The 14,694-nt window shown below is 38.0% G+C and overlaps 2 protein-coding genes across 8 annotated transcripts in view; one reads left to right on the top strand and one right to left on the bottom strand.

The window, feature by feature from the left end:
• Positions 1 to 14,694, top strand: part of znf1014 (zinc finger protein 1014) — a 560,414-nt gene that overhangs the window by 424,633 nt on the left and 121,087 nt on the right. The gene's annotated exons all lie outside the window — the stretch shown is intronic.
• Positions 1 to 14,694, bottom strand: part of mylk4a (myosin light chain kinase family, member 4a) — a 32,921-nt gene that overhangs the window by 4,721 nt on the left and 13,506 nt on the right. For 2 of the 6 annotated variants that reach the window (XM_021466614.3, XM_690132.10), the window contains exons 2-9: positions 11,286 to 11,364; positions 9,329 to 9,860; positions 8,670 to 8,926; positions 6,620 to 6,725; positions 4,888 to 4,981; positions 3,659 to 3,768; positions 2,868 to 3,009; positions 305 to 375 (exon numbers count right to left, since the gene is read on the bottom strand). In XM_021466614.3, coding sequence (XP_021322289.1) covers positions 305 to 375; positions 2,868 to 3,009; positions 3,659 to 3,768; positions 4,888 to 4,981; positions 6,620 to 6,725; positions 8,670 to 8,926; positions 9,329 to 9,860; positions 11,286 to 11,364 — 1,391 coding nt within the window. Of the gene's footprint in view, positions 1 to 304; positions 376 to 2,867; positions 3,210 to 3,658; positions 3,769 to 4,887; positions 4,982 to 6,619; positions 6,726 to 8,669; positions 8,927 to 9,328; positions 9,861 to 11,285; positions 11,365 to 14,694 lie in introns of all 6 variants that reach the window. The other 4 variants (XM_073921888.1, XM_021466613.2, XR_012389787.1 and 1 more) reach the window with 3 other exon arrangements.

The following is a 14,694-nucleotide window of genomic DNA, read 5'->3' as shown; positions in this document are numbered from 1 at the left end:
CATCTCATTAAAGCCGTATTTCAATGACTTCTCTAAATATACTGTGTCTGACAATTAAAGGGTTAGTTCACACTAAAATCTACATCGACTCTTTCTCACATGATCCATTATCTTTATGAATTTTAAGGGGAAACTCACTTAATTTTGACTCATTATTTCTGAAAACTATACAATATTTTGTGCTTGAAATGTTTCTTGATTTAAGATTTTTTAGATATTTGGACTAGAAACAAGACTCAAAACTCCAAGTAGGAGAGGTGTAACTCATCACACCAGCACTTCTCATGTTTAAGATGAGACTTACTTTCTGGCGAGGCCGAAGTCGATGATCTTGACTTTATTAGTGACTCTGCTCACACACAGAATGTTCTCCGGCTGCAGGACACACACAAACACACAGGACATGACCTTTACAAATATAAACAGAAGCTTTCACCAAAGTGACACACATGTGAGGAGGACTTCAGTGTTCAACAAGAAGCAATACACACAAGTGCTGATTATACTAAGGAACTGTTTGTGCTCAGAGAATTAAATGCCAGTTTTTTGTTTGTTTTTTTGGAGAGAGAAAAGTGTTTCTACAGGTGGTTTGTCAAACCCACTCACCAGTATGAGGCACACTTCATAAATGCACAGTGTTTTTTATTATTTTTGAGATATGGAGTGATTGTAAAAAAGTGTCTGGTGCAAAAGCTGGTGCAAGTGTGTGTTAAAGTGTCAGAGAGTTGAAAGAGTTTGTTTTCTACAGGTGGTTTATCAAGCCCACTCACCTGTGTAAGGCAATTGCATGATGTTTTTATGTGCATTAAAAATGCATATTATATGGTGACTCAGTGGTTAGCACTGTGGCCTCACAGCAAGAAGGTCACTGGTTTAAGTCCCAGCTGGGTCAGTTGGTGTTTCTGTGTGGAGTTTGCATGTTCTCCTTGTGTTGGTGTGTGTTTCCTCCGGGTGCTCCGGATTCCCCCACAGTCCAAACACATGCGCTATAGGGGAACTGATCAACTAAGCTGTGTGTGTGTGTGTGTGTGTGTGTGTGTGTGTGTGTGTGTGTGTGTGTGTGTGTGTGTGTGTGTATGAATGAGTGTGAATGAATGTGTGTGTGTTGCTGCTGAAACTGCATCCGCTGTGTAAAACATATCCTGGAATAGTTGTTGGGTCATTGCGCTGTGAGGACCCCTGATGAATAAAGGGACTGAGCTGAAGGAAACTGAATAAATGCTTGCAGATATTTAAAGGCCCCATGAAGTGCTTTGAAATGTGTATTTTATTCTATGTTTAACGTAATCTCAACCAATACATGAAGAGAGGGTGGGACATAGTGTAGCTCCTCCTCTTTTTTAAAAAACAGCCAATAGCATTTCGATGTGGACATGGAACAGGACTCAATCATCAGCAGCCTGCTCGCTTCTGTTTGTGTCGTCAATCTGGCAACCTGAGTGTGCGTCAAGCTGTCGTCGAAGAAAAAACGACAACTTTCCAATGTTTTAAATTTGGACTGCAATACCTCCTTCATCCACTAGTTCCTCCTGTATTTTTAAAGGGCACCTATTATGCCAAAATGACTTTTAAGCAGGCTTTAAACCCAGTTGTGTGTCGGCGATGTGTTTATATATCGAGCTTCTAATGGTCATCAGTAATGAGTTGTGTTGGTTTTATTAAGGCGTGATGAAATCAGTCTGCAGAAACACTTTGATGGACATTCTCCCTTTGTATGTGTCATCAGAGAGGGAAAGCCCCGCCCACTAGTGCCCATCTCCCCCTCATTGGCAAAGGACCTTAGTCTTGATTTTGAATCTGCCACTATGCTTACACATAGGCATTAGTAGCTCCGCCCTCTTCTGAATAGAGTACAATCTCATTTGCATTTAAAGCAACAGTCACCAAAACATCACAATTAGGATCAAAGTCTGAAAGGGTCAGTTTCAGAGAGCTGAAGAACATTATCTGTGTGCTGTTCTCAGCTCAAACACACACACACACACAGACACACACACACACACACTCTAGAGATTTATTTTACATCTTGTAAAAATAACCCAGGCTCATTCTGGAAACGTAGCCCCGCAGACGTCTCTGAAGACCGCGAAATACGTCTCGGGAGATACGTATTTGTGCAGTTTTTGTTTTCGCGAATCCGCGAGAGGTCGCTATGCAAGCTTTTTCGTATCTCGAACGCCTCTCGCGAGTGCGAACGCTGTTCTTGCGTAAAGCTGCCAGAGGCCTCTGTCGAGCGACTATTTGTCTGACTGACCGAATGATAGTCAGGGCAACGGGCCAATCGGCCCAAAACCCTCCTCCTCCTTCTCTAAACCCAACCGGTTTTACCGAATGGCCCGCCCACCTGCTCGCTCGCTTCCCTCCCTAAACCCAAGCGAAGATTTACAAAAGCCGTCCAGAAAAAGAAAAGCCCTCGTCTGATTTTGACCGCGTTTTTAGATTCACCGCATTCTGACACTGTTACGAACTTGTTCACTTTATTTTTTGGATTCAGTTTTTTGTCTCATCTGATTTCTGGAACCACTCTTCCCCGAACTCGAAACCGGTCGTCCCGGTCGGCTCCCCGCTCTGGCTCTCCGCTCCGCCGACGTAACACGACGAGCTAACCGGACAAACTGGTTGCGGCGGGGAAGCCCTCCACACAGAGGTGAGCTGTCAGTCGGCGAGCGTGAAGAAGAACGGCGTCACATCGTCCCGTAGTGTTCGCTTAAAAAAAAATCAAATACAGCCTGACTTACCTCCTGATTGTGGTCTCCAGAAACTTTGCAGGGGCTACGCTTTCAGAATGAGCCTGGGTTGTGTAAAAAGGGGCAGAATAGGTCTCGTTTAAGATGTGTGTGTTTTTGACCGCATGTCACATGTCGTACCTTCAGGTCCAGATGGAGGATGTACATTTTGTGCATGTAGCGCAGGCCTTCGCAGATCTGCCGGATGAACATCACCGTGTCCAGCTCCGTCAGCTTGTAGTTTTCATCAATGATCCTGTCGAAGAGCTCGCCTCCGTCAACACTGGACACACACACACAGGTACACTCACCAAACAGACTCTAAGTATCAGCTGAAGCACTGACACACTCACTATTAAATATCAACGTTTTAACCCTCAAAATGCATTTAATAATCTGTGTATGTCTTTATTTTTTATTATTTAATCCTATATTTTGGCAGGAAAGCCTCTTGAGATTTGTAATGTCTGTTTTAGGAGTGTCCTGGATAAACAAATAACAAGCATTGCAGACTACACATCAAAATAATCAATACAAAAAACATTAACTAAAATAAAAAAATAAGTCAATAAATCAATACAATATAAAATTAACTAAATTAATGCATTATAGAATTGTACAACCAAAACATATCCTATATATTATCTTGCTAACCCCATTGGCAGATTATTTGTCAGGTTATTTTGCTTGTTTTTAGGAAAAACTCGCTTGATTTTGACTCATTATTTCTGAAAACAACACTATATGTTGTGCTTGTCCAGAAAATGCTTCTTGATTTATGAATTGTTTGATATTTGGACTTGAAACAAGACAAACACTCCAAGGAAAGCAGTGTAGTCAGGACATGCTGCTAGTTAATATTACTCAATAGATCAATGATAAGTTTTGCCGTCACAACTAACGATAATTATGAAGCAATGAAAAGCACGTACTATTCCAGCACGAGGATGATGTCGTTTCTGGACTCGTAGGCTGCGTAGAGCTGGATCAGGTTAGCGTGGTCGAGCTGGTTCATTACCTGGATCTCATTCTTCACCACCTCCTGCCAGACAAAACACATTTACAATCAGCCCAAACCATGATGCATGAACATATATATATATCACATTATAGTTAATATATTACTATATATATATTACTATATTACATATATATATGTGCTTATTTGTGATGATTTGGGGGGGGTTATATGTAATATTTTATAATATATTTTGCACACCCACATGACACAAACTAGAGTCATTTATGGTAAATACTGTAGTGTTTTAGAACCATACTATAGTCAAGTACTTGAATTGATCTGTCGTGGTGATTCTACAGTTGCTATGATAACACAACAACTATAGTAATTAATCTGCTTTGATGATTCTACAGTTGCTATGGTAACACAACAACTAACAGATCTGTTGTGGTGATTCTACTGTTGCTACGGTAACACAACTATAGCAATTGATCTGTTGTGATTCTGCAGTTGCTATGGTAACACAACAATTATAGTGATTAATCTGCTTTGATGATTCTACGGTTGCTATGGTAACACAACAACTATAGTAATTGATCTGTTGTGGTGATTCTACAGTTGCTATGGTAACACAACAACTATAGTAATTGCTCTGTTGTGGTGATTCTACAGTTGCTATGGTAACACAACAACTATAGTAATTGCTCTGTTGTGGTGATTCTACAGTTGCTATGGTTACACCAGAACTTTAGTAATTGATCTGCTATGGTGATTCCACAGTTGCTATGGTAACACAACTACATTAATATAAACAAACGACCCAATACTGTAGTTTTCTACAAATATAGGGTGTATTATACTACAACACACCTCAGTTTACTATAGTAAAAACTAAAGTATACTACAGTATTAATTATTAGTTCACTATAGTTACTAGTAGTATGCTGGAGCATTCATCAGTTAAGTATTGTAGATACAGTATAATACACTTTACTATAGTGTGGTTCAAAAAATCTATAGAATTTTTATGTGGGTATATATTTTTTTTCTGTCTGTGCAATACTTTACTTCTAATTTCCTTGTTAGTAAGTTGATAATGTCACATGATTAAAAGTAAACTTAAACCAGTAAATGTGCAATATATTAAAAATAATATTACATTTACACACACAAATAAAAGCGCAGGTTATTGCTTTGTACCTTTTCTTTTTGACTCTTGGCTTTGATGATTTTGGCAGCCAGAGTCAGTCCAGAGGAATTCTCAATGCATTTATGAACCTGACCGTATCGCCCCCTGCAAAACAGCCAAAAAAGCATGAAGGCACTGAGAAAAATCAGCAAACTTTTACTTCACTACATTCCCAGACTAAATATTAAAATGTAGTGAAGGTAAAACAGTTTGGACTGGAGAAATAGTCACCAATTCAAAGATAGAAACCAGCATCCAATTCCAGAGTGAGGCTTTGTGTACTGACTCACTGATTCAAATGATCTATTCAGAGTGTGTCTCTGTGTAGCGACTCGCTGATTCAAATGACCTGTTTAGAGTGATTCTTTAGGTAGTGACTCACTGATTCAAATGATCAATTCAGAGTTATTCTCTAGGTAGCGACTTACTGATTTAAATGATCAATTTAGAGTGAATCTCTGTGTAGAAATTTACTGATTCAAATTACCTGTTCAGAGTCTCCACTGATTCATATGATCAATATAAAGCGAGTCTCCGTGTAGCAACTCACTGATTCAAATGACCAATTCACAATGGTTCTCTAGGTAGTGACTCACTTATTCAAATGATTAATTCAGAAAGAGTCTCCATGTAGCGACTCACTGAGTCACATGATCAATTAAGAGTGAGTCTCCATGTAGCAACTCACTGATTCAAATGATCAATTCAGTGTGATTCTCTATGTAGAGACGCATTGATTCAAATGATCTGTTCAGAGTCTACAAGTAGAGACTCACTGATTCAAATGACCAATTCAGAATGGTTCTCTAGACAGTGACTCACTTACTTAAATGATTAAATCAGAGGAGTCTCCATGTAGAAACTTGCTGATTCAAATGATTTGTTCAGAGTCAGTCTCTAGGTAGAGACTCGCATTCAAATGAATCATTCAGAGTGAGTCTCTAGGTAGGGACTCGCTGATTCAAATGATTCGTTCAGAGTGAGACTCTAGGTAGGGACTCACTGATTCAAATGACCAATTAAGAGTGATTCTCTGGGTAGTGACTCACCAATTAAAATGATTCGTTCACAGGGAGTCTCCAGTAAACAAATGCATTTACTGATTCAGAAACAGGAGATCCTGATGGTGCTAAATATAAATGAACAACTTTGAATTTTATTATTATAAAAGTATATATTTTCTTCTACTGTTTACGTTTAGTACTAAAGTACATTAGAAATCAGTAAAACTGAAATTGAGGTAAAGAAGCAGCAGCTGATTGAGTCCTCAAGCTAAGATGGAGAAGAAAGCGCTCCTGGCTCTGAGATGAGATCCTGCAGACGCTCACTTTGACATTTAGTGGCCTGCAGTGACATTTAAACGTCTTAAGTGTGGCTTAAGTGTCCGGAGACCTGATTATGCAAAATGACCTTATAAGGACACAGCAGGAAGCACTGCAGGGACACAGTGGTGATGCAGCAGCCGGTGTCATATTTATCAGACACTAGTCTATGAACAACAAGAAGAACATTCCCAGTGAAGAGGCAGATTAACACCTAGTGATTAGCGTCCAGCTGCCGCCGAGCTACCATTTCACATGTATAAATAACTGGCTCGACTCTGAAGTTATGAATGGGTGGAGGGAGAGCGGCTGTAGCGTTACGCAATTAGCCTTTGAGGGGATTAGCGGACGACAGAGCCTGCATTTATTTAAAACATTCTGTTCTGAGAAATCATTCCAGCGGTGAGAAAATAACCCTTACCCTCCGAGAACCTCCTGCTGGTTGATGGTGTAGAAAGTGCTGATCTGGTGGGGTTTTGCGGACACCACGCGGTGGTTGAACGGAGCGGCTGGAGGCGGCGTGCAGTCTGCGGGACAGCACAACATACAGGACCATCAATACTAACGTTACAGAGCAGACAGGGGAGTTATACTCAATACACACATCTTACTTTTTACACTCAACTATGTTGTAAAAATGACATCTTTTCTCGTAATAACAAGATGTTGTCATGAAAGCAAGATATTTAATCGTTAAGATGTCTTTTAATTACGTGATGTTTTTTGCTAAAATTAAGTTTTTTTTCTATGTAATTATTTCATAAAAACATTTTTACTCGCAATTACGAGTTTTTATATCATTAAAACTAGATATATTCTCGTTAAAACAACATCTTTTTTGTGTTATTTTGTGTTGTTCAAACAGGATATTCTCTCATTAAACCAACATATCTTCTCAAAAAATGATTTTATGTCATTAAAACAAGATATTTTCTCAATAAGACATGTTTTCTGGTAATAACGAGATTTATTCTTGTTAAAATAAGATATTTTCTTGTTAAAATGACATCTTTTTCTGTAATAATGAGATTTTATTTAGTTAAAATAATATATTTTATCGTTAAGACATCTTTTCTCGTAATTAAAAGATTTGTTTTCATTAAAATTACATTTGTCTCATAATAATGAGATATTCTGTTGTTAAAATCTGATATTTTCTCATTAAAAGTACGTCTTTTCTCATAATAAAGAGATTTAATGTAGTTAAAACAAGATTTATTTTTGTCAAAAACATATTTTGTCCTAAAAATGAGATATGCAGTTAAAATTAGATCTTTTCTCGTAATAATGAAATACTCAGTCATTAAACAACATAATTATTCTGTTAAAATTACATATTTTTTCATAATAATGAGATGTTATTTCATTTAAACTACATCTTTTCTCGTAATAACGATAAATTTAATGATACAGCACCTTCAAGACATAGTACAAGATTGTAATCTATTACTTTTACAAGTTTCTCATAATAACAAGATAATATGTCAATAAAACTGCAATTTTTTGTTAAAACTGCTGCTTTTCTCATATTAATAAGAAGGTATTTCATTTAAACAAAATTTGGTCCCACTTTATATTAAGTGGCCTTAACTAATATGTACTTACACAGGAGTTAATTATGTTACAATGTGCTTATTGTGTGAATACATGTATTTACTGTGTACTTATGCTTGATTAAATACATGTATGTAATTACATCTGTAATTAACTTCTATAATAACATTGGTAAATACACTGTCAACCATCCTTTACACCTTAACCCACCCTTAAACCTACCCACATCACCAAACCTGTCCATAAACCAACCTCTATCCCAACTCAAGAGCACCACAAGTGTTCTCAAATACATTATAAACACAGTAAGTACATTGTATTTATTTTTTGATGTAAGTACATAGTAGTTAAGGACACTTAATATACAGTGGGACCCAAAATTTTTTCTAAATAAATTTCTGTTAATAAAACGACAATTATTTCTTTTAAACATTTTCTTCACAATAATGCGATTTTATGTCGTTAAAACTAGATATTTTCTTGTTGAAACAACATCTTTTCTGGTAATAACGATATGTCACTAAAACAAGATCTTTTCTCGTTAAGACAACCTCTTCTCTCGTAGTAAGGAGATATTACGTTGCTAAAACAACATATTTCATCATTAAGACAACATATTTTCTTGTAATTTCGGGATGTTTTTACTTGTAATAAAATATGTTGTTAAAACGACATAATTATTTAGTTTACACATAATTTTCTTGTAATAATGTCATTAAATAAGATATTTTCTCATTAAAACTACATCTTTTCTTGAAAATTAGATTTTATTCTTGTTAAAACAACGTCTTTTCCTGTAACAACAATATATAAAAAACAATTCCCAGCATCCTTAAGACATATCGCAAGATTGCTATCCTAATTTTAAAAGTCACCCTGCCAAGCTTATATATATTGGACTCAAATGAGAATCTCACCAATGAAGAAGTGATCGCCGTGATCTTCATCATCTTCATCCTCAAAGCTCTGCTGCTTCAGTTTGCTGAAGTCGATCTGGATCTCCACACCGTCGGCTTTAAACACAGCGCGCAGATCTTCAGGCTCCGGCGGCTCCGGCTCCTGCTGTTCTCCGTCCTCAACGCGACTCTTTTTATGGTCCTCCAAACCCAGATCTTCCTCCGTCACGCGTCGCTTGCTGCTGGTCGTCACTTCATCTGCCTGTTCAGACTCGCTGCTGTAACACAGACACGACAGAGGAGGCCTGTACTGTTACTCTGGATGAACAAACTCAGGATTACTGGATCTGTTGTCAGTTGACTAAACTATTCCACTGCAGTCAATCAGGCTTTGTTAGGTATTGGGTGTGGCTAACACATAACCACGCCCCTCAAACTGTCAGTTTTGACATCGCCATAACAACAAACAGAAATAGTGAGGAGGAGGAGGAGGAGTCTGTTAGATTGTAATAACTCCAAAAACCCTTTTCCCGTCTCTCTGAATGAAACGCCTACTTTTCCACAGCCAATCAGCTTGCAGTAGATAAAAACAAACCACGCCCACTTTTTTCTCATTAATATTCAGTTTCTCAGGAACTACAATACAGAATAACAACAGTTCATGCAGACTTTAAGCTCACCTTATTTCTGAGTTCTCAGTTGCTGTTGGCGGCTCTGTGTCAGTAATATCAGCTTCTGAAGGGCCCTCAATAGTCTCTTTGTCAGTAATAACATCTTCTGAAGGGCCCTCAGTAGCTTTTGTGTCAATATTATCAGCTTCTGAAGGGCCCTCAGTAGTCGTCTTGCTCTCCGTATCGTCTGTTTTCTGATCTTTGAGCACTTCTGTGGTCTTCAGCAGGATTTCCTCAGTGTCTGCTTTCTTCATTTCTTCTCGGATCTCCTCTGTGTTCGTCTCTGGGATGTTCTTCTGTTCTTCTCTGAGATCCAGAGTCACCTTTTTCTCTACTTTCGTCTTCTTTCTCGGCTCGTCTTCCACCGGTTTGGCTTCCTCCAGGATAATGTCCTGCAGATGTGGAGTAACCGAGGCATCTTCTGATTTCTGCAGGTCATTATCTTGAGTCTGGGCTGGTTTGGAGCGCTCGGCGTTCTCCTGGTTGAGTTTCTGAACTTCTTCAAGCAACAGTGCCTGCTTCCTCAGAAAGACTTTGTCTGCTGGAATATGAGCGTAACACGTGCGTTTCAGTGTATTGTCTGGGTTGCACACTCTGATACTGACTACACTGCAAAAATGCTTTGATTATTCAGAGTTTGTGTCTTGTTTCTAGTCTAAACATCTTAAAAGTCTTAAATTAAGAAGCATTTTCAAGACAAGTACAAACTATTGTTTTGCTTTCAGAAATAATGAGTCAAAATTAAGCCGGTTTTTCCTTAAAACAAGCAAAATAATCTGCCAATGACAACCCAGGCTCATTATCAATATGTATACATTTCTGGAGAACACCAAATACGTCCCAGGAGCTATGCTTTTTTGCAGTTTTTGTTTACGTGAATCCACCAGAGGGCGCTGTGTATGCTTTATCAGATCTCAAATTTCTCTCGCGAGTGCCATTCGCACCTGCTGTTCTCACGTTAATCCACCAGAGGCCGCTGTCGGCTGACTAACTGACTGACCAATCGACTGACCCACCCTCGTCTTCTTCCCTAATCCATAAAAAGAAAAGTTCTCACCTGGTTTTTACCATGTTTTCAGATGTTACCACGTTCTCGCCCTGTTATTTACTTCTTTATTTAATCTTTTGGTTTTTGTCTTATCTGCTTTCTGGAATCGTTCTTCATTCTAACGGTAGATGTATGATAATGCTAGCACATAGGCTAACTAAACAGAAATATAAATCCTCGATTTCATAACCCATGCCTTTTAATTATACATCAGTGTCTATATCACGCTTATAAATGTCATTATAATGGTGAAATAGAATGGTCATTATTACACTTTTTGCATTATATAAATTACAATATGACTTCACAGAGCTAATAGTTGTTATATTGCACTTTATAATCTGGTGCTACAGACTATACCCATGACAACTCCAGTGAAACAATAGGATAAATCGAGGTTCAATAGGCGGACCCAATTCTCATGTGGGGACTCGATTTCTCAAGACACCGTCTGTATGGAGGTAAGCGGGCAGCTGGTAGCACGAAAAGCAAACGCCCCAAGTAGCGTTTGATTTAAAGACAAAATGCAGCCATACGTACCTCTGGGTACATAATTCACAATCTCTAGAAGTGTATACAGGGGCACACTGCAATAAGTGCTTTTCATACTTAGATTTTTAGTCTTGTTTCTAGTCCAAATATCTACTAATTTTCAAATCATGAAGCTTTTTCTTGACAAGCAAAACATAATGTCTTGTTTTAAGAAATAATTTGCCAATATTAAGTGAGTTTTCCCTTAAAACAAGCTAAATAATCTGCCAATTGGGTCAGAGGGGTCAAAAAGACAAAACAGGATTATTTTACTCACCTTATTGGCAGATTATTTAGCTAGTTTTAAAGTAATAAGCACTTCATTTTGACTCATTATTTCTGAAAACAAGGCTATATCTTGTATGTGTGTTTTGTTTTTGTACTTACCAGCTGAATCTGGTGGTTTCTTCTTCCTCTGTGCTTTGAGGCCTTTGAGGCTCAGATGAAAACCTTTGGGTTCCTTCAGCTTTAAATCAAAAAGGAAACAGAGGAAACCATTTCACCTTAGTAAATAAACTTGCAGGTCTTTCATATGTGAAGCGAATTTGTACAATTCATTTAGAGTCAGCAAGCAACTCTTGTGAAATGCTGTGAGAATATACACTGCAAAATATGAGTTATTGTCTTGTTTCTAGTCCAAATATCTAAAAAATTAAATCAAGAAGAATTTTTTAGACAAGCACACAACATTGTGTTGTTTTCAGAAATAATAAGTCAAAATGAAGAGAGCAAAATAATCTGCCAATGCTGGGGGGAGGACAATCATCTTGCTTTTGGTTTGGAATATTATTATTTAACTTCCCCCATTGGCAGATTATTTTGCTTGTTTATTTTAAGAAAAAACTCACTTATTTCTAAAAACAAAACACTTTGTGTAACAAAAAACTTGAGTTAAGCATTTTTAGATATTTAAATGAGAAACAGGACAAGAACTTTAAGTAAAAAACATTCTGCAATCAACGACGTTTGGAGATTTTTATATTTAAGATGCACATGAACCGATTTAAAGACTTTAATAGTTGTTCTACAGACAAAATAGGCTTTGTTAGAAGATAGCAGAGTGTTAAATTGAAAATGCATTGCAAACAGTAGCCATCTATCCATCTACTGGATGCATATTTTGGACTATCACATATAAAACGCTTAATAAAAACATCAAGATGTGCAAAACAATATGCAACTGAGATTTTAATCCAAGAAGAAAAAATACAGGTTCATTGCATTTTGTGTATCTTCTGAGGCGCATCTCATTTATTAGAGAAGAAAAAAAACACAGTGGCTTCTTCTAAAGCAGAGATGGCCAAAGTAGGACCCGCAGACCAAAGTTGCTGTTAAACACTAGCATAGAGTGCCATCTGCTGTTCAAAAGTGTTAAAAACAATTCTAGAGCACTGTACGCTGATTTAAACTAGTCTAGAGCACCATCTACTGTTAAAAACTAGCCTAGAGCGCCATCTGCTGTTAAAAACTAGCCTAGAGCGCCATCTGCTGTAAAAAAAAAACTAGCCTAGAGCGCCATCTGCTGTAAAAAAAAAAACCTAGCCTAGAGCGCCATCTGCTGTTAAAAACTAGCCTAGAGCACCATCTGCTGTTAAAAATTAGCCTAGAGCGCCATCTGCTTTAAAAAAAAACTAGCCTAGAGCGCCATCTGCTGTTAAAAACTAGCCTAGAGCGCCATCTCCTGTTAAAACCTAGCCTAGAGCGCCATCTGCTGTTAAAAACTTGCCTAGAGCGCCATCTGCTGTTAAAAACTAGCCTAGAGCGCCATCTGCTGTTAAAAACTAGTTAAAAAAGCAATAAATTAATAATAAGCAATCATATGTTTCTAGTTATTTCTAAATAATAAGCAAACAAATGAGCATATGTAATGTAATACAGTATGGTATATTTAACTTCGGCCCACAGCCCTCAATTAAGTTATGCTTTGTCCCTTCATAAGAAAAAGTTTGGGCACCCCTGCTCTAAATCAAGAGCAATATTTGTGCATGTTTAGCAGGACGTGATCATTATATTCTCCTTTGTTTCTCATTAGATTTATTCACTAACATTGTATGCAATATTTCTATTCAGCTCATCACTTTAATTCGCATCTTTGAATGGAAACACACCTGTTGCATGATGAATATGCGATAAATATGCTTCGAGCCAAGTATAAAGAGGTGCATTTCAATGCTGCATCATTTAAACTAGAGGAATGAATGTGCATGTCTCCTCTTGCCTGCCATATGGAATATAAATATGGCGAATGAATGCAGAAACGACATGCTGCTCCTAATGTGGCGCCATCAGCTGAAGTCTTTCCCTTACATAGATAGCTTGGCTGATGATGTGTGGGGTATCTACAATAACTCAACACATGTTATTTTAAAGGGCAAACGGCTGCGAGTGGAAGAGTAACGCCATCTGAAACAAACACACAATTCCCGCTGAGTTCGTCTGTTTACTTTTCTAATTGAAGTCCCCCGTTGTGATGCTGATGCCTGATAAAAAGATCATTTCAGTCACGCCGTCTGGAATTAAATCTGTGTTTAATGGCCAAGTGAGTATCTGTCTCTTAAGGGCCCTCAAAATGGCACCGTACCTTCTATCTTGGGAAGGTTTCCATGAAATGAATGGGAAAGTTGGAATGAAGACACTAGTTGTTTTGGTATGACGATGAACATTTTCTTCACAAAATGCCAAATATTCTGTATGACTCACTAGAGCTGTGGCAAAACAATAGTTCGAGAGATCAATTCTGCAATATTCCTGAGAAAATGCGCAGCTTTTATCTCTTGAATTAATTCTAAGATTCGTTTTGAACAGTAGATGGCGCTCTAGGAAAGTTTAAAGAGTAGATAACACTACTGTAGACGGCATTCTAGGCTAGTGAACCACTCTCTGGGCTAGTTTTTAACAGCTAATGGCGCTCTAAGCTAGTTTTTAACACCAGACAGTGCTCTAGACTAGTTTTTCTGCTGTTCAAAATTAGCCTAGAGCAACATTTGTTGTTAAACTCTAGCATAGAGTACAACAAATTTAAAAGCTAACCTAGAGCGCCGTCTGCTGTTAAACACTAGTATAGAATACCATCTGCTGTTCAAAAGTGTTAAAAACTATTCTAGAGCGCTGTCAGCTGATTACAACTAGTCTAGAGTTCCATCTGGTTTTAAAAAACAGTATAGAGCACAATCTGCTGTTAAACATTCCTAAAAACTAACTCAGAGTCTCATCTGCTGTTGAAAACTTAAAAATTAGCCTAGCCTAGAGCACCATCAGCTGTACAAAAACTAGTCTAGAGCGCCATCTGCTGTTAAAAACTAGCCTAGAGCGTCATCTGCTGTGCAAAAACTAGTTTAGAGTGCCATCTGCTGTTAAAAACTAGCCTAGAGCGCCATCTGCTGTTAAAAACTAGTCTAGAGCACCATCTGTTGTTAAAAACTAGCCTAGAGCGCCATTTGCTGTGCAAAAACTAGTCTAGAGCACCATCTGCTGTTAAAAACTAGCCTAGAGCGCCATCTGCTGTGAAAAAACTAGTCTAGAGCACCATATGTTGTTAAAAATTAGCCTAGAGCACCATCTGCTGTTAAGAACTAGCCTAGAGCGCCATCTGCTTTGCAAAAACTAGTCTAGAGCACCATCTGCTGTTAAAAAACTAGCCTAGAGCGCCATCTGCTGTTAAAAACTAGTTTAGAGCACCATCTGTTGTTAAAAACTAGCCTAGAGCGCCATCTGTTGTTAAAAACTAGCCTAGAGCGCCATTTGCTGTTAAAAACTAGCCGAGTTTGCCATCTGCTGTAAAAAAAACTAGTCTAGA

The sequence above is a fragment of the Danio rerio genome, chromosome 2, assembly GCF_049306965.1.
Source record: "Danio rerio strain Tuebingen ecotype United States chromosome 2, GRCz12tu, whole genome shotgun sequence".
NCBI classification, from domain to species: Eukaryota; Metazoa; Chordata; class Actinopteri; order Cypriniformes; family Danionidae; genus Danio; species Danio rerio.
Note: the sequence above shows the minus strand (reverse complement) of the source record. Positions and strands in the feature narration are given on the sequence as shown.